Source organism: Cherax quadricarinatus, chromosome 39 (assembly GCF_038502225.1).
Source record: "Cherax quadricarinatus isolate ZL_2023a chromosome 39, ASM3850222v1, whole genome shotgun sequence".
Lineage (NCBI taxonomy): Eukaryota > Metazoa > Arthropoda > Malacostraca > Decapoda > Parastacidae > Cherax > Cherax quadricarinatus.
Genome location: NC_091330.1, coordinates 2,110,001 through 2,131,168, shown reverse-complemented (window position 1 = coordinate 2,131,168; position 21,168 = coordinate 2,110,001). Strand labels below are relative to the sequence as shown.

The following is a 21,168-nucleotide window of genomic DNA, read 5'->3' as shown; positions in this document are numbered from 1 at the left end:
TTCACCTAGCAATAAGTAGGTACTTGGGTGTTAGTTGACTGTTATGGGTGGCATCCTGGGGGGTGGTAGTATACCCCAGATAGGGCTAGGTATACTGGTATATGTGCACGAGCCCTGATCCCAGGTGAGTTTAAGGGCCACCACAGCTTGTACTCTACGAGCCCTGATCCCAGACGTCTCTTGTCTAGATGTAAGTAAGTTTATTCAGGTATACAGAAATACAGTTACATAGAATTATCATACATAGCAGCATGTGTGTAGAGAACCTAGGATAACCCAAAAAAGTCAGACAGAGTGACTTATTTCCATTGGGGTCCTTTTACCTTATTATTATAATATAAAGGTTATAATATTTTCTTATTATTCTACAATGAAGATAACATCTTATTATCATACTAAAAAGACTATCTACTACACGAGGGTCATTAAGACTATCTACAATACGAGGGTCATTACTAGGAATAAGGTAAAATTTACACGTATGTTAGCTAAAAAATAGAAAATCATTCCCCTCCCTTTCTGTAGCTACATTCATCAGACACCTTTTGGCACTCTTCTTGAACTGGTTCATGCTATGACTGGCTTTGACATGTGCGGGCAGTCTGTTCCATTTCTTTATTGCTGTACAATAAAAGGTGTTTGAAGCCTGGCCACTGACTGTGGGTACTACAAAGTTGTGCTCTCTCCCCCTAGTACTATGATTGCTTTGGTTCCCAACCTTGACAAAATTGACAGCAAGATATTCTGGACATTGTTTGTGAGCAATTTTATAAACATGATTTAGCTTCAGTTGTTTTACTCTGTCTTCAACATTCAGCATATCCAACTGCTGTAATTCATCCTGGCCTACATGTTCTCTTTGTCCCAGCCCCAGGATGAATCTTACGATTTTGTTCTGGGTGATTTGCAGTCTATCTTTCAGTTTTTTTGTCAAGGCAGAGTACCAAGAAGAGCAAGCGTAATCCATATGGCATTGTAAAAGGGCTAGACATAGGGTCCTGCGAGCCTCAGTAGGTAGACACTGTGCTTGTCTATACAGGAACTTCAGTCTGGCATTCGCTTTCTTTACTACACTGTTCCCTATCAATTCTCCTGACATGCATGGGTCAAAGGGGATTCCCAAATATTTTACTGATGAAACCAAAGTGATGGGCTCCCCATTACATTGAACATTAAAATTATTTACCCTTCTCAGTTTATGTTTCGTGCCAAAGAGAATGGCTTCAGTTTTCCCGAGGTGTAATGATAGTTTGTCTACTAACCATTTGCTGCAGGACTCCAGTTCCAGTGTTAAAACATTAGCAATATCTTGTGGGTCTTTACCTGACACTAACAGGGCACTGTCATCTGCATACAGTAGGAGTTTGCACTTGACACTGATAGGCATATCATTGACATAACATAAGAATAATAAGGGACCCAGAATACTACCTTGGGGAACTCCACATGTTATCGGCAGGGGTTCTGATTCTGTTTTGTTGATTTTGACTATTTGTCTCCTGTTGCTAAGGTAGGACTTAAACCAGTCTACAGAACCTATACCGATAGCTTGAAGTTTATTACATAATATATTGTGGTTGACAGTATCGAAGGCCTTTTGCAGGTCTAAGGTTACCATACCTATGAGGTTCCCCTTTGACATTTCAGTTCTCAGGTAATCCATCAGATTAATAAGGGAGGTGTCGGTTGAGTAGGATCTTCTAAAGCCCGATTGATAGCTATGGAGAATGTTGTTGTCATTAAGGTACTTAACTACTTGAGAATACACCGCCCTCTCTAGAATTTTAGATATTATACTAAGTATACTAACAGGCCTATAGTTACTTACATCAGACCTACTATTTTTCTTGAAGATAGGAGTAACTCTGGCCTCCTTGAACCCCTCCGGTACGGTATTAGTGGTGATTGATAGATTTATTATGTGAGCAATAGGGACTGACAGTTCAGAAGCACCATCTTTTAGGAACTTACACGGGATGTTATCAGGGCCTGTGCTCTTAGTTGGGTTTAACCTGCTTAGTTCTTTTTGAATAAAGTCATGAGATACACTTACTAGTTGACAACTGTTTGGGGTTACCCCTTTATTGGTATAGTATGTTTGAAACTTGTTTACCAGTAGTAACAGTAGCTATAAAGTGTATATCAGTAGCAACAGTAGGTTTGAAGTATATACCCACAAACTGAAAAAACAAGAATATTGTCCTAACAAAACCTAATGAAACACCACTGCAACCCACCGACACAGCTAACAAGATAAACGACTTCTTCTCAACCATAGGTTCTAATCTCGCCAATAAAATCCCACGTACCAATGCCCATGCCGGGGACTACCTAGATGGGAATTTCCCAAATTCCTTCTATCTTGCTCCAACTGAGCCCACGGAAGTCACCGAGATTATAAAGTCACTTAAAAATAACTCAGGGAATCTGTCTCATGTCCCACCATTATTGTACAAGAGAGTGGCCCATGTCCTCTCGCATACTATCTCATTGCTTTTTAACAAGTCACTAGAAGCTAGCACCTTCCCGAAACTACTCAAGACGGCAAGGGTTACACAAATACATAAAGGTGGTGACCCTACAGATTTAAACAACTATAGGCCAATATCAAACTTACCATTGCTATCCAAAATCTTTGAGAAACTCGTGCACAGGAGACTATATTCATTTATAACGTCACAAAACATACTCAACCCCTGCCAAATTGGATTCAGGAAAAATAAAAGCACTAACGATGCAATTATAAAAATGCTAGATCTGCTTTACACAGCATTGGAAAATAAGGAATATCCACTCGGAATTTTTATTGACCTAAGAAAAGCTTTTGACACAGTAGACCACAGCATCCTACTCCACAAACTTGACCATTATGGTATAAGAGGCCATGCGCTTGCATATTTCAAATCTTACCTTACTAATAGGTATCAGTATGTCATCATTAAAGACAGCATCAACAACACAGCCACTTGATACTGGAGTTCCGCAGAGAAGTATCCTTGGTCCCCTGCTCTTCCTCATATACATCAATGATCTTCCAAACGTATCTCGACACCTGAACCCCATTCTCTTTGCTGACGACACGACTCATGTCATCTCTCACCCTAATCTTGCAACCCTCAACACCATTGTTAATGAGGAGCTGATCAAAATATCGACTTGGATGACAGCCAATAAACTTACGCTTAACGTTGACAAAACCTACTACATTATGTTTGGTAGCAGAGCAGGAGATGCGCAAATTAACATTAAGATCGACAACACTCTAATTACCAGGCATAATGAGGGCAAATTCCTAGGCCTATACCTCGACAACAACCTGAACTTCAGCACCCATATCCAACACATAACCAAAAATGTATCCAAAACGGTTGGGATCCTCTCCAAGATACGATACTACGTGCCGCAAACTGCCCTTCTCACACTATACCATTCACTTATATATCCATACCTCACCTATGTTATCTGTGCTTGGGGTTCAACTGCAGCAACACACCTAAAGCCAATAATAACCCAACAAAAAGCCGCAGTAAGAATAATCACCAAATCCCATCCCTGGCAACCCCCCCCCCCAACTCTTCATAGATCTAAACTTGCTCCCTATTCAGTACATCCACACTTACTACTGTGCAATCTACATCTACAGGACCTTAAATTCCAATATTAACCTTGACCTAAAACGCTTTCTTGATAGTTGTGACAGAACCCACAGGCATAACACCAGACACAAACATCTCTATGACATTCCCCGTGTCCGACTAAACCTTTACAAAAATTCAATGTATGTCAAAGGCCCTAAAATCTGGAACACCCTACCTGAAAATTCCAAAACTGCAGACACATTCATCACCTTCAAAACTACCATCAGAAAACATCTTATCTCCCTGATACACCCTGTCAACTAATAATACGAATACCACCTGGTGGTTCACACTTACACTCACTCACCCATTTGACCATTAACAGAAATATCAATCTCAATCTTAAAATAATGAATCTTAACTAGTCATAAGTTGGCCTGTGATACTCCAATACTGAAACTATGTATAGTGCCAAAACAAAAGCATTCACATTGCTAAACTCACAACTAGTATTTAGTCACTTAGCCATAATACCAACTTATCTCATAATTTTATAACATTTTAAACCTAAGATTTAATATAAGTCTGCCCGAAATGCCTAGCCATGCTAGGCGTTCTAGTGGTACACTCTGTAATTATTATTTTACTACATGTAAACCACACAATAACCAAATTCTGTAAACTCAGCATTGTAATACTTATAGAGAATAAACTTTGAATTGAATTGAATTGAATACCAGTAACAATAATAGCTTTAAGGTATATACCACTAACAATAGTAATATTGTAGTTAGTTTATTATTTGCATCTCTTATTTCCTAATTTAAAGTATATTTTTGTCATAAGAAAAATACGTGTAAAGCGTTCCACGTGAGATCCTAACTTAACAAAATTAGTCGAAAGTCGAGTAAAAATTTCCCATTAAAAATAAGTCATACATTAAATAATACCTCCGTTTTCTATGACCACATGCAACACGCTTTCTAGGGGAAACAATGATATTTTGTTGGCTTTCAGATTACGTAAGTTTATTCAGGTATACACAGCCTCATTATACACAGCATACGTCCGTTTTTCACTTTGCATTGATAAGTTAAAATCAACTAAGAGAGCGAGTTTCCTTAGGCTAATATATGAAAATCAAATGAACGTCAGTAAAGCGTCATTTACACTAAAATTTAGACGTGACTATCTAACAGTTTAAAATAGTCCCCTCACTCGCCGAGTCCCGCTTTCTTCAACCCATTAAATCTTTTATCTTATGATAAGATAAGATTTCGTTCGGATTTTTAACCCTGGAGGGTTAGCCACCCAGGATAACCCAAGAAAGTCAGTGCGCCATCGAGGACTGTCTAACTTATTTCCATTGTGGTCCTCAAATCTTGTCCCCCAGGATGCGACCCACACCAGTCGACTAACACCCAGGGACCTATTTGCTGCTAGGTGAACAGGACAACAGGTGTAAGGATATAAGTGGCTTTGGCATGCTGCTCTTACCTGTATTTTTTTTGTACCTCTGTATGTAAGGTAAAATTTCTAAATAAATAAAGGAAACGCGTCGAAATGTTTCCACCCGCCGAGAATCGAACCCGGGCCCTCCGTGTATGAAGCGGGAGCTTTAGCCACCAGGCCACCGGTCTGTTTGTGCTTTTCTATAATTGGTTAAATTTTCTCAACGAACGACACTAGCAAAACCTAATTACAGTAAACGAAACTGAGGGTAAGAAATTCGCTGGGGTGGTAGGAAAACAGGTTGTTGATACCCGCAGGTCACAGTCAAGTGACCACCCACTCAGAAACTGGTTCTCATCTAGTAAGTTTATTTAGGCACAGGTACACATAAGTACAATTATCATACATAATGTAAATTATCTAGAATAACCCCCCAACATCAACAAAACAATAGGAAACAACAAAAGAATACAACAACAACTGTATCATGATAATTCAGTCTCTCCTGGAGTATACCTGGAGATTGTTCCGGGGGTCAACGCCCCCCGCGGCCCGGTCCATGACCAGGCCTCGCGAGTGAAAACATACGAAATAAATGTTAACAGGCAGCAATACGTCATATAAATCTCATATTGCGTCTTAGTCTCAGCGATGAGACACAGACCATTCTTTCTGCATATTCTGACACAACAATAAGATGATCTGAACATCAACACGCAGCTGATGACATTACATGGTATTATATGGTATTACATAATGATAATATAGAATGGTATACCGTAATGCAAGTTTCCTCATCTATACAATGAAGTTACGTTTAAATAAAAACAACTTTTATTGCCTTTTTTAGTAGGTTTAAAGTATATAACATTAACAACAGTAGCTTTGATATACTACTAGTAATAGTAGATGTAGTTTACCAGTAGTAACAGTAGCTATAAAGTGTATATCAGTAGCAACAGTAGGTTTAAAGTATATACCATTAATAATAGTAGGTTTAAAGTATATACCAGTAACAATAATAGCTTTAAGGTATATAACACTAACAATAGTAGCTTTAAAATATATACGTCAGTAGAGGTGTTACGTTGGTGGAGAGTAACATCCAGGGAGGTACTACCTCCCTGCATGTGATAAACAATAAGTGTTAATAAAGAACAACACAAGTGTTAACAACACAAATGTTAACAACACAAGTGTTAACAATACAAGTGTTAACAACACAAGTGTTAACAACACAAGTGTTAACACAAGTGTTAATACAAGTGTTAACAATACAAGTGTTAACAATACAAGTGTTAACAACGCAAGTGTTAACAACACAAGTGTTAACAACACAGTGAGACTAGTATTTAAGGTCTACTCCCCCCCCCTTACTTCCCCACCCCCTACCCTAGCTCCCCCCACCCCATCACTTCCTTCCCCATCACCCCCCTCTCTCTCCCCCCCCCAACACGTACGTAGCAGTGTTCGACACAATGGTATGAACACAGTTGTGACCTTGGCCAGTAGTTTCTCCTCTGCTGGCTATACAGTACTAACCGTACTGATTAAATTATATATATATATGTCGTGCCGAATATGTAAAATTGGTCAATTAGCAAGAACTCATTTAAAATTAAGTCCTTTCTAAAATTTTCTCTTATACGTTTAAAGACATATTTTTTTTCATTAATGTTAGTGTAAAAATTTTTAATTTTGCATCAAAAGAATCTTAGAAAACTTACCTAACCTTATTATAACAAGATTAATTTATTTTAGCCTAACCCAACAAAATATATTTTAGATTTGTTTACAATAATTTAATACTAAACAAACACAGTGAAATATATTTATTTCCTTAGATTCAGAATGATTTTGGTGAAATTATTGCATACACAAATTTTCACTTGTCCTATTTGGCAAGATGAACGTTGCTATTTAAGCCAAGATCGCAAGTTCTGCTTATTCGGCACGACATATATATATATATATATATATATATATATATATATATATATATATATATATATATATATATATATGCAAGGAATTCGCGAGAGCATGCGAAATATACACAAACACTGATCTCTGGCTGAAGGAGACTCGAACCTACGAACCTTAGGACAAGGTACGCAGTGCTTTACCAATCTACCCACACTGGACCAATACCTTGGCGTGTAGCATGCGCTACACGTTTGATCCAAGGCAGCCAGCATTGTTCAAATCTCTAGTAAGGCTGATGCATGCAGGGGATGAGATGAATATATATATATATATATATATATATATATATATATATATATATATATATATATATATAAATATATATATATATATATATATATATATATATATATAAACTGCTTAGCATTATGTATGAGTTGAAGTATTCCACAGACCTCCGGAAATTTAGGGGTCTTTCCAATCTTTGCATTTATAAAACACACACTCAGAAAGGCCACAGGCTGCATGACATTTCGGGTAAAACTACAGCCAGCATCAACAATGTCAACAATAGGAAAAAAGCATATGGGGTCGTTTGATATTATCTCTTTACAAATTGTCCCAGTAACGCTACCACTGTTATACTCAGATGTCAACTTACTGACGACAGCAACTTGGTCTTGACTTCACAGCTCTCATCATTCTTTAACTGCAATACCTTCAGATATCATCAAACTAAAATCAACTTGTGTTTCCCGTAGAATGAGAGGCAAGTACCCACGTCCTGTGGAACCCTGCACAACCTGTTGCTTGTCTGTAGGGCCCACCGTGCCTGCCACTTCCTAAGCATATCTCTATGTATATGAACAATGAAGACACTTAGGCAGACACTGGTCACGACTGCGGCATCTGCCCGTTCGTTACCAGGAACCCTGACGTGTCCAGGGAATGAATGTGCGTGGCGTGTCACCTACCTTGGTTGGGCGTGGTGGGACATGTGGCGGGTGTTACCTACCTTGGCTGGGCGTGGTGAGACTGGGGGTGACGTATGTCACGGGTGTCACCTACCTTGGCTGGGCGTGGAGGGACAGGTGGTGGCGTGGAGGTAGTGGACGCAGACTTGGAGGAACACTGTAGGACAAGGGACACACATTAGGATCTTGAAACACACACACACACACACACACACACACACACACACACACACACACACACACACACACACACACACACACACACACACACAGATACACACACGTCGTAAACGACATATAAAATACAGAGAGGAATTGACAAGGTGGACAGAGATTGGATGTTCCAGAGATGGGACACAGCAACAAGGGGTCACAATTGGAAGCTGAAGACTTAGATGAGTCACAGGTATGTTAGAAAGTATTTCTTCAGTCACAGAGTTGTCAGGAAGTGGAACAGTCTGCAGAGTGATGTAGTGGAGGCAGGATCCATACATAGCTTCAAGCAGAGGTTTGATAAAGGGCATGGAGCAGGGAGACAGAGGACCTAGTAGCGACCAGTGAAGAGGCGGGGCCAGGAGTTATGAATCGACCCCTACAATCACAATTAGGTGAGTACACACACACACACACACCGCCCAGTGCCACTGCTAGACATAGTATATAAGGTTATGAAGAAGATTATCAGAAGAGTGGAGCAACTGGAGAGGATCAGGTTCATAAACAACAACGCATGGTTTTATTAGAGATGGTAAATCCCGTCTCATTAATAAATCTGCTAGGGTTCTATGACAAGGTAGAGAGATTTAGGTAGAAGTGAAAGGGATGACTCCCAGACAGTAACGAGCTGTCCGGGAGGATGTGTCGGAATGAACCAGTGTCATGAATGGGATTCCACAAGGGTCAGTACTAGGACCAGCACTGTTTCTTGTGTACGTAAATAACATGAAAGAAAAAAAAATTAGTCAAAGGTATCCCTGTTCGTAATGACGTGAAACTTATGAGAATACAAACAGGACACCAAGAAAGATTACAAACAGATCTGGACAAGCTGCAGGATTAGTCTCACAAGTGACTCCTAGAAATTAATCCCAGCAAATACAAATTTATGAAAATCGGAGAGGGGCAAAGGCGACTACAGAGTATAGACTCAGGGGACAAAGACTTCAAACTTTCCTGAAAGAGGACCTCGGGATGAGCATAATTCCGAGCATATTCCCTGAGGCACACACCAACCGAATAACAGCCACGGCAGACTTTCAAATTTAAAGATAGTTTTCAGGAACTTCAACAAGAAGTCATTCACATTATATACGACATCCATCTGACCCAACCTGGAGTACGCAGCACCAGTATGAAACCTATATCTGATAAAGCACTTCGATAGGCTAGAAAGAAGCTTGCAACGATAACGGTTCGAGTTAAGAATTGAGGAGAGGCTAATGGACAGGACAAGGAGTGACATGATTACGACGTACAAAATACTGAAAGGGACTGTACTGAAAGGGACTGACAGAGTAGACAAAGCAAGTCTGTTTGAGAGGCGGATATCAGGTACACGAGGGTACAGCGGGAAGTTAAAAACATAGATGAGTAAGAGGGATTAGCGAAGTCAGACTATAGTCTGGAACTGGAACTATGTAGACAGCGAATTAAGTAAGATCCATACATGGTATCAATAGGTATTACAGGACCTATGAAGTCAAGAAAGGAAGAATTTCATTAGTTGCCAGCGGAGAGTGGAGCCAGGAGCTGAGATCAGACTTTTGCACAACCGCAAACAGGCGAGTACAAATACGGGACTACATAAAACACTCCCACACCTTAATGTTATTATCCATGTTTACAAATTTACTTATGTTGCCACTTGGTGTGATTTTGTTAATTGTGGCAGCTGGAGGGAGTGGAGCAACAGAAGCAACAGCAGCAGTAACAGGATCCACAGCAGCAGTTGCCTATCTTGTTTTAGAAAACAAGACAGTTTCTGTTGTGGCTGCTGCTCTTGCTGTGGCTGTTGCTGCTACTCTTACAGATCTTACTCCTGATGCTCTTGTTGCTGGATCTTAGCAGAACTAGTTAGTTAGTTTAATATGTTTATTATGCACCCCATACCCATCCTGTGGGCGGTAGTCAAAAGATTACAGAGGTACATAATTGGTCCAGGGACTGGACTCCAAAGTTTTGATAGCTGAGCAAGTTACAAAGGTAATGAACTAGATCTAGCAGAACCTGTAATCATTTTTGCTTGAGTCGTTTCCCATCCCCCAACCACTACCAACACCACCACCATTACCCTCCACCACCATCACAACAACCCCCCCCCACTACCACCATTACCCTCCACCACCATCACAACAACCCCCCCCCACTACCACCATTACCCTCCACCACCATCACAACCACCCCCCCCCACTACCACCATTACCCTCCACCACCATCACAACAACCCCCCCCCACTACCACCTGATGGGGAAAGCTTCAACTTACTGCTACATAATAAACGGCAATTCACTTTCACTTCGAAAAACATACGTCGTGAAATGTCTGAGGATTAAGAAGCTGCTACAATCACTGAGGTAGAGTGCCTGAAGACCCAGAAGCTGCTACAATCACTGAGGTAGAGTGCCTGAAGACCCAGAAGCTGCTACAATCACTGAGGTAGAGTGCCTGAAGACCCAGAAGCTGCTACAATCACTGAGGTAGAGTGCCTGAAGACCCAGAAGCTGCTACAATCACTGAGGTAGAGTGCTTGAAGACCCAGAAGCTGCTGCAATCACTGAGGTAGAGTGCCTGAAGACCCATAAGCTGCTACAATCACTGAGGTAGAGTGCTTGAAGACCCAGAAGCTGCTACAATCACTGAGGTAGAGTGCCTGAAGACCCATAAGCTGCTACAATCACTGAGGTAGAGTGCCTGAAGACCCAGAAGCTGCTACAATCACTGAGGTAGAGTGCCTGAAGACCCAGAAGCTGCTACAATCACTGAGGTAGAGTGCCTGAAGACCCATAAGCTGCTACAATCACTGAGGTAGAGTGCCTGAAGACCCATAAGCTGCTACAATCACTGAGGTAGAGTGCCTGAAGACCCATAAGCTGCTACAATCACTGAGGTAGAGTGCTTGAAGACCCATAAGCTGCTACAATCACTGAGGTAGAGTGCCTGAAGACCCAGAAGCTGCTACAATCACTGAGGTAGAGTGCCTGAAGACCCATAAGCTGCTACAATCACTGAGGTAGAGTGCCTGAAGACCCAGAAGCTGCTACAATCACTGAGGTAGAGTGCCTGAAGACCCATAAGCTGCTACAATCACTGAGGTAGAGTGCCTGAAGACCCAGAAGCTGCTACAATCACTGAGGTAGAGTGCCTGAAGACCCATAAGCTGCTACAATCACTGAGGTAGAGTGCCTGAAGACCCAGAAGCTGCTACAATCACTGAGGTAGAGTGCCTGAAGACCCAGAAGCTGCTACAATCACTGAGGTAGAGTGCCTGAAGACCCATAAGCTGCTACAATCACTGAGGTAGAGTGCCTGAAGACCCAGAAGCTGCTACAATCACTGAGGTAGAGTGCCTGAAGACCCATAAGCTGCTACAATCACTGAGGTAGAGTGCCTGAAGACCCAGAAGCTGCTACAATCACTGAGGTAGAGTGCCTGAAGACCCAGAAGCTGCTGCAATCACTGAGGTAGAGTGCCTGAAGACCCAGAAGCTGCTGCAATCACTGAGGTAGAGTGCCTGAAGACCCAGAAGCTGCTGCAATCACTGAGGTAGAGTGCTTGAAGACCCAGAAGCTGCTACAATCACTGAGGTAGAGTGCCTGAAGACCCATAAGCTGCTACAATCACTGAGGTAGAGTGCCTGAAGACCCATAAGCTGCTACAATCACTGAGTAGAATGCCTGAAGACTAAAACTGCTACAATCACTGAGGGGAAGGTGGCAGCTGTTGGAGAACCCCCAAACATGCGGTGGTGGAGATATATTACGGCACGAGACAGAATCTCCATGAGAAAGTTTGTTGGAGCAACCATCTCACTGTGTTGGAAGTGTCGTTAGTTAGTTAGTTACCATTTTGTCCTAGGCACATGTCGATTAGACACTAGGCCTGCTGTATATGCAAGTGTGTGTGTGTGTGTGTCGTATGTTACTGAGAGTGCTGGAGGCCAGTGTTGGTGGGTGCTGAATGCTACTGGGATGCTGGAGGCCAGTGTTGGAGGGTGCTGAATGCTACAGGGATGCTGGAGGCCAGTGTTGGAGGGTGCTGAATGCTACTGGGATGCTGGAGGCCAGTGTTGGAGGGTGCTGAATGCTACTGGGATGCTGGAGGCCAGTGTTGGAGGGTGCTGAATGCTACTGGGATGCTGGAGGCCAGTGTTGGAGGGTGCTGAATGCTACAGGGATGCTGGAGGCCAGTGTTGGAGGGTGCTGAATGCTACAGGGATGCTGGAGGCCAGTGTTGGAGGGTGCTGAATGCTACTGGGATGCTGGAGGCCAGTGTTGGAGGGTGCTGAATGCTACTGGGATGCTGGAGGCCAGTGTTGGAGGGTGCTGAATGCTACTGGGATGCTGGAGGCCAGTGTTGGAGGGTACTGAATGCTACTGGGATGCTGGAGGCCAGTGTTGGAGGGTGCTGAATGCTACTGGGATGCTGGAGGCCAGTGTTGGAGGGTGCTGAATGCTACAGGGATGCTGGAGGCCAGTGTTGGAGGGTGCTGAATGCTACTGGGATGCTGGAGGCCAGTGCTGGAGGGTGCTGAATGCTACTGGGATGCTGGAGGCCAGTGTTGGAGGGTGCTGAATGCTACTGGGATGCTGGAGGCCAGTGCTGGAGGGTGCTGAATGCTACTGGGATGCTGGAGGCCAGTGTTGGAGGGTGCTGAATGCTACTGGGATGCTGGAGGCCAGTGTTGGAGGGTGCTGAATGCTACTGGGATGCTGGAGGCCAGTGCTGGAGGGTGCTGAATGCTACTGGGATGCTGGAGGCCAGTGTTGGAGGGTGCTGAATGCTACTGGGATGCTGGAGGCCAGTGTTGGAGGGTGCTGAATGCTACTGGGATGCTGGAGGCCAGTGTTGGAAGTGCTGAATGCTACTGTGTGTTGGAGATATTGGATGTTACTAAGAGGTGGTGGTGGTGGTAGGTGGTGGTAGCGGCTGGTGGTGATAGGTGGTGATAGAGAGGGTGGTGGTGAGAGGTGGTGATATTGAGGGTGGTGGTGATAGTGAGGGTGGTGATAGTGAGGGTTGTGGTGATAGTGAGGGTTGTGGTGATAGTGAGGGTTGTGGTGATAGTGAGGGTTGTGGTGATAGTGAGGGTTGTGGTGATAGTGAGGGTGGTGATAGTGAGGGTGGTTATATTGGTTTCAATAGTCCAGGTCTGGTGCTACAACCGTTGTCTCGCTCACCAGTGACGGGTCACCAGTAATACCCGCGTGTTCAATGTAGCTGGGTTGAACACGTTCAACACAATCAGGACCTGAGTGTTCAATGTGGCTGGGTTGAACACGTTCAACACAAGAAAACTCATTTTTAGCTCTCGCAGACCACTAACTTCCGGCGTTAAATTGCAACCTTCCCTGTTTCATAATTGTTCATATAAGCTGTACTAGCCTCAGCACTACCATGATGTACTGTGTGTCTGTACTCACCTAGTTGTGATTACAGGGGTCGATTCACAGCTCCTGACCCCTCCTCTTCACTGGCCGCTACTAGGTCACTCTTCCTGCTCCGTGTGTGTGTGTGTGTGTGTGTGTGTGTGTGTGTGTGTGTGTGTGTGTGTGTGTGTGTGTGTGTGTGTGTGTTAATGCTAATAATCTCTGAGCGAGTGCGGGCAGCGTGTTGCTCCTCTCAGAGACGGGTTGGCTCTACCTAGAGTCTACGAAGAGTATTTCGGGGGTCAACGCCCCTGCGGCCCGGTCCACGACCAGGCCTCCCAGTGGATCACGGCCTGATCAACGAAGCTGTTACTGGTGGGCGTACGTAGTCCAACGTACGAACCACAGCCCAGCTGATCCGGCACCGACTTTAGGTATCTGTCCAGCTCCTTCTTGAAGGTAATAACATACATTCTGTATGATGGTGTGTGACCGGAGGGAGTGAAGGGTATGGAGAGAGCCTTCTGCTATACAGAAGTTACACTATAGTAACAGAAGTTACATTATAGTAACAGACAATGGTATAGTAACAAAAGTAACAGTGCAGTAACAAAAGTAATATTAAATAACAGAAATAACAATATAGTAACAGAAGTAACAGCATAGTAACAGAAGTAACAGTATAGTAACAGAAGTAACAGTATAGTAACAAAAGTAACAGTATAGTAACAGAAGTAACAGTATAGTAACAGAAGTAACAGCATAGTAACAGAAGTAACAGCATAGTAACAGAAGTAACAGTATAGTAACAAAAGTAACAGTATAGTAACAGAAGTAACAGCATAGTAACAGAAGTAACAGTATAGTAACAAAAGTAACAGTATAGTAACAGAAGTAACAGCATAGTAACAGAAGTAACAGCATAGTAACAGAAGTAACAGCATAGTAACAGAAGTAACAGTATAGTAACAAAAGTAACAGTATAGTAACAGAAGTAACAGCATAGTAACAGAAGTAACAGTATAGTAACAAAAGTAACAGTATAGTAACAGAAGTAACAGCATAGTAACAGAAGTAACAGCATAGTAACAGAAGTAACAGCATAGTAACAGAAGTAACAGTATAGTAACAAAAGTAACAGTATAGTAACAGAAGTAACAGCATAGTAACAGAAGTAACAGCATAGTAACAGAAGTAACAGCATAGTAACAGAAGTAACAGTATAGTAACAAAAGTAACAGTATAGTAACAGAAGTAACAGCATAGTAACAGAAGTAACAGTATAGTAACAAAAGTAACAGTATAATAAAAAGAAATAACAGTATAATAACAAATAACAATATACTAACAGTTAATATTTTTCTATACAGACAAGATCCTTAGTTATTTATATTTTCTATGCACTTTCTCCCTGTTTCCTTATTTCCCCATGATTCTGATTTTGTTTTTCTGCTCCTGTCTACTTCTGTTTAATTCTATCTGAAAGGCTGGTAGACAGCAACCACCCAGGGAGGTACTACCGTCCTGCCACGTGAATGTGAAACAGAAACCTGCAACTGTTTTACACAATGGTAGGATTGCTGGTGTATTTTCCTTGTCTCATAAACACGTAAGATGACGGGTACATCTTACTGTTACTGCTACTTACACCTAGTTCGTACTATACATGCATGTGTACATGTACATGTGTACATGTACATGTATGCATACTCCTCTACGTTTTACTTTAATTTAATTACAGTTCTTCCTGTTACAGTATTTCCTTTCGTCTCCACGTTGAAGTAGAGAAGAATTCCTCTTCCGTAAGCCATGCGTGTCTAAAATGTCGGGAGTAAGGGGCTAGTAATCCCTTCTCGTATATAAATTAATAAACCGAAAGAAGAATGAAGTTTTAAAATTGAGATGTCTCAATGTGTCTTGATGTGATACGGATGAGAAAGAATTTATTAAAATTTTATGAAAAGAAGGTGGATCTCCTAGCTCTAAGTGAAACATAGCTGAAGTTGGGAGAATTTCGGTGGAGAGTAGTGTTAAAGCAGGTGAATATGAAGGAACAAGAGGTAAATAAGGGATAGCTGCAATATTAAATGATCAACTATCGAAGGATAAGAGGGGCATGAGTGTAGAAATTTTAATAATTATGTGAATTAGAATAAGGGTGGTATGTGAGAGGTGGGTTACAGTAAGTGTTGATGCACGTGAGGAAGAGAGGTGTGTGGAGAGAGAGAGAGAGAGAGAGAGAGAGAGAGAGAGAGAGAGAGAGAGAGAGAGAGAGAGAGAGAGAGAGACAGACAGACACACAGACAGAGAGAGAGAGAGAGAGAGAGAGAGAGAGAGAGAGAGAGAGAGAGAGAGAGAGAGAGAGAGAGAGAGAGAGAGAGAGAGAGAGAGAGAGAGAGAGAGAGAGAGAGAGAAGGCGGACCTCTTTGCTGAACACTTTGCTACCAAAATGCAAGTTCCTGATCCAGCAAGGGACCCTCCTTGGCTAGCTGCAAGAACTGTGTCAAAACTGTCAGTGGTGACAATAAGGCAGGAGGAGGTGCATTTCCTTCTTAAATCGCTTGACCAAGAAAAGGCTGTGGGCCCAGACAAGTTGAGCCCAAGATTGTTGAGAAGATGTGCAGACCAGCTAGCAGCACATCTAACTCGCATCTTTCAGCGCTGCCTAGTACAGTGTAAATGGCCCTCTCTATGGAAAGAGGCAAATGTAGTCCCTGTTCACAAAAAAAGAGCAGAGCAGAAATCAGCAACTACAGACCAGTGTCACTCCTGTCAATCACTGGTAAGATCTTTGAGATAATAATCTCAAGACAAATGACAGTTTTTTGACTATCACTCACTACTTTGTGATCGTCAATATGGCTTCAGGAAAGGTTACTCTGCTGCTGATCTGTTGTTAAACCTCTCCACTAAGTGGCACCAGTCACTGGATGAATCCAAAGTCAGCTGTGTGGTAGCACTGGACATTGCTGGCGCTTTCCACCGAGTGTGGCACCAGGGCCTCATAGCAAAACTTCAAGCACTGGGAATTGCAGGCTCTACGGTATGTCTCCTCAGTGATTACCTTTATGGTAGATCTCTAAGTGTAGTCCTCAATGGAACGGAATCAGCAAGGCATCCTATTGGGGCAAGTGTTCCACAAGGAAGCGTACTGGGTCCATTGTTATGGAATGTCTACTTCAACGACCTTCTTCATCTCATCCCAGAATCACATGCATATGCAGACGACTGTACACTGACATTCACTTATCCAAGAGAAGAAATGCCAGCTGCTCTAAGCTACATCAATCACCAGCTGAGAGCTATATAAGCTTGGGGGAAATAGATGGCAAGTAACATTTGCACATGAGAAAACGCAAATGATGATCGTCTCTAGGCACCATGATGGTAATGCTGGTGCAGTAGTAATGATGAATGGGAGGATATTGGCACCTGGAGAAGAAGTTGATATCCTTGGGGTGAAATTTGACTCCAAACTAACCATGAAGAACCATGTTGTAAATCTTGCAAACAAGGCAGCCAGGAAGCTTACAGCACTTCGCCGTATCTCGCATCTGCTTGACAGTAGGGGTTGCAAGATCCTGTACGAGGCACAAGTACGCTCACACCTTGAGTATGCTCCACTTTCTTGGTTTGCCTGCCCCCCCTCTCATCTGCGACTGCTTGACAGAGTAGAGAGCAGAGCAAGACGTCTCATCTCTCGCCTGGACCCATCCTGGATAGATCTGTCATTTCAGCAGAGCCTTCAACATAGGAGGGATGTGGGTGGCCTTACTGTTATGTACAAGGCCAATATTGTCAAAATACCACACTTGGATCCACTTCGAGGACAGCAAGACGGGCAGAAAGCAGCAACTTCACTCTGGCTGTACCCTTCTCCAGAACATCACTCCATCTGAGATCATACATACCCAGGATGACTCGGGTATGGAACACATTCGTACAGCATAATGATGTCAACGAGATAAAGTCAGTTGATCAAATGAAAATGGTGGCCCACAGATGGCTCCAACTTCATCCTGTTATCTACTTGTATGTCTCATAACAATAAAAATGCTTTCAAATGAGCTGATGTAGGTAACAGCTCTTAGCTTGCCAATAAAGTTAGGAATCCTTAACCTGTAAATAGCTGTCAATAAAGCTAGGGATCCTTAACCTTGTCAAACCCTGTGTAAAAAAAAAAGAGAGAGAGAGAGAGAGAGAGGGAGAGAGAGAGGGAGAGAGAGAGAGGGAGAGAGAGAGAGGGAGAGAGAGAAAGGGAGAGAGAGAGAGGGAGGGAGGGAAGTTGGGGAGGTATCAAAAGCGTATTTAAGGAGTTTTGAAGCAAGTGAGAAAATAAATGTTGTGGGGGACCTAAACACTAAACTGGGATAAAGTGTTGTAGAGGGGGTAAATGATTTCAGATGTGTCTAACTAAACTGTGTACAGAAATAGGTTTGGTAATAAAGTAGGTAATACAATTTTAAAGAAGGGTAAAGGTGGTTCCAGGAAGGGCTGGAGGAATGGGGTAAGGGAGGTTTTGAGCGCTAGGGTTGTAGACGTCCAACAGGGTTGTGTGAGCGTGTTAGATACGAGTGGAGGCAAGTGCTTTTAATGATTTGATGTGCTGTTGGAGTTCTGGAAGTGGGAAGTACAGCTCCTGCTCTCTGAAGGAAGTGTGGGGATGTTGTGGTTCACAGGATCATCTGTGTTGTGATGCAAGCACGCTTCTGGGAGAACACTGATTGAATGAATAACGGTGAAAGTGTTTCTTCTTTTAAGGTCACCCTCCCGACTGACTCACGAAATCGTAATGACACGATTGCAAACAAACCATACCCCGGCCGGGATTGAACCCGCGGGATTGTCTCCCTTTGTGGGAGACAGCCGGAGTGTTAAAATAAACAAGACCACAAGCAAAAAAAGGATACAAGAAAATCATACACGAGTTGAAACCAGCATTACACATTGTCCAGGGGCAAGATAAGAACAATAAAGACTTCTATCAGATATTTACTCAGTTTCCACTCTCCCTCGGGGCACTGCACCGAGCTTACGTAACCTTGACATCACACACACACACACACACACACACACACACACACACACACACACACACACACACACACACATACACACACACACACACAAAGCAAAATCATCCTGACTAGTTTTGCAAAGCGAAGGCACTTACAATGTTAAGATAATCTACTGGTACTGCTTCTACATTAAGACCTCCGAGAAGAGACCTGCCTGAAGGACCTCCAAGACGACTTATCTCAAGAACACTTCCAAGAAGATTCCTATTTTAAGGACCTCCAAGGAAAGAAATGCTGGTGTGGCTGCAACAGCACCTTTACCACCACTAGGTGCAACACCTCCATCAACACTAGCAGCAGTATAACTACCACTAGCTACAGCAACATCACTATTTCTATGTGCATCAGCAGCACTAGTTGTACCATCATCATCAATAATAACTGAAGCATCAGCAGCAACGTTCAGTGCACTTAAGTCTTCACACAATCACTGTATTCCACCCACACACCATCCAAGAAAATTCTGACCTGATTCTGTTAGTTTTTATTCCGCCAGCGGTGCCACGCTGGCGGGAGATTTATCTGCGAAAACTTGCATTTGTGGTCACAGTAGGACTCATGTTAACCTCCCCATAGTGTATAAATATACCAAGGATGAATATTATTGTAGCCAGCTGGCCCAGTGGCTAACGCACTGGCTTGGAGTTTTACGACTCCCTTGCCGTGAGGTCGAGTCCTACCCATACCGTGGTTTATACCTGCTAAACCTCTCTCAGCGATTTACTTAAAACTTCTGCTCCTTCCGTGATGCTTGAGAGAGAGGGAGATCCTGTATAGTCTCTTTACATGGTGTTCAACTCGCTCATGTTCCTCTCCACACTACCACTACTAATTGTTCCAGTGGTGTATGTTGTGCTACACAGTCTCCCAGCTCTGGTCTTCGCCTCTTTTCAGTTATAAACACTCCACTAAATACCTCCTAAAGTTCCTCGCATACTTCCTTGTCATTTCCTGCCACCATTCCCACATTACTTAAGTCTGGTCCTTATTCACGTTCCACTATTTTTTTCCATCTGATATCGTAGTTTTCTGCTGCTCTCGTGGTTTTAATTCATTCTTTCTTAGTTCTCCTTTGCAGTTTTCCATGTTTTCTTATTCTTCAGTTCTACCTTCTATCCATGTCTATCGAACTAGGAGTTACATAACTATTACCTTCAATTTCAGGGTCTGAAATGTTTAGAAGAGAAACTCAATCATTTGTCTTATTCTGTTAAATTCACTGTATTACTGAATACTGAACAGTAATTCTTTCATCCCCTCATTGTTCCCATTCCTATACGTACACATTCCACCAGCATTCTAATTCTCCTTGTCTCTTACCCTCAACCCGACTGAATAAATGAACGACAGGAAGCAGACCGGTCCCGTTGGTCTCCTAGCCTCTAATTCTTTTAGCATTCAGAATCAATCCATAAACTAGGAATGGGAGAAGTAGACGCTTCGGTCCTAGAGGCCAAAACGTTATCTAGATTTCGTCTCCAGTTTATGTTAGTTGTGAATTGTTGCAGCCGATTTATTGTGACTTGTTCTCTGAAGATCTCTCACTTCATTCTTTGTCATATTAATCTTTGACTCTCTCTCTTATTCTCTTTCTTAGCATCTGCCTGACATCTTCCCTCGTTCTTCAGTTAACACCATTTTTAATCTTCCCTTCAGTTCTACCTTCACTTCCTTATTATCAAGTCTTACTTAACTTCTAGACTTCTCTAGTATTATTGTCGTTATTTCTGGACTTTTATTGGCTTTTCCTTCACTTCTAGACTCATATTATCTATGCTGCATTCTTCTAGTATGGCCGTACAAAAGTTCTATAACACAGTTTTAAGAACTGGTATGATAAAGCTCATGGAACAAGGAGAGTGAACCTAGAAGCCATCACTGAAGAGGCGGGGCCAGGAGCTGTGAATCGACCCCTGCAACCCCAATTAGGGAAGCACAATGAGGTGAGTACAGGTCTACAGAGTACAGACTACAGAACAACGTTTCACTCTGAGTAGAACTTTATAAAGTCATAAGTTGATGGAGCTTTACCCACACCAAAACTTCGTCAATATTAAAGTTTACTGTGCAACAAGTATACCTTTGTATACCATTCTTGGGGTCAAGAGCTGCCATCCAACACTGTTCTTGCTTCTTCTCTGAACGTTCCTCATTCTCCTCTGAACGTTCCTCATTCTCCTCTAAACGTTCCTCATTCTCCTCTGAACGTTCCTCATTCTCCTCTAAACGTTCCTCATTCTCCTCTAAACGTTCCTCATTCTCCTCTAAACGTTCCTCATTCTCCTCTGAACGTTCCTCATTCTCCTCTAAACGTTCCTCATTCTCCTCTAAACGTTCCTCATTCTCCTCTGAACGTTCCTCATTCTCCTCTGAACGTTCCTCATTCTCCTCTGAACGTTCCTCATTCTCCTCTGAACGTTCCTCATTCTCCTCTGAACGTTCCTCATTCTCCTCTGAACGTTCCTCATTCTCCTCTGAACGTTCCTCATTCTCCTCTAAACGTTCCTCATTCTCCTCTAAACGTTCCTCACTCTCCTCTGAACGTTCCTCATTCTCCTCTGAACGTTCCTCATTC

General features: G+C 42.7%; 2 protein-coding genes across 3 annotated transcripts in view; one reads left to right on the top strand and one right to left on the bottom strand.

Annotated features, from left to right (window-relative positions):
• Positions 1–21,168, top strand: part of LOC128696271 (uncharacterized) — a 121,964-nt gene that overhangs the window by 28,966 nt on the left and 71,830 nt on the right. The window lies entirely within an intron of this gene.
• The window catches only part of LOC128696275 (protein phosphatase 1 regulatory subunit 14C), a 315,191-nt gene that overhangs the window by 248,768 nt on the left and 45,255 nt on the right, over positions 1–21,168 (bottom strand). The window contains exon 2 of the mRNA XM_053787440.2: positions 8,025–8,087. Within this exon, the coding sequence (XP_053643415.1) occupies positions 8,025–8,087 (63 nt within the window). The remainder of the gene's footprint in view (positions 1–8,024; positions 8,088–21,168) is intronic.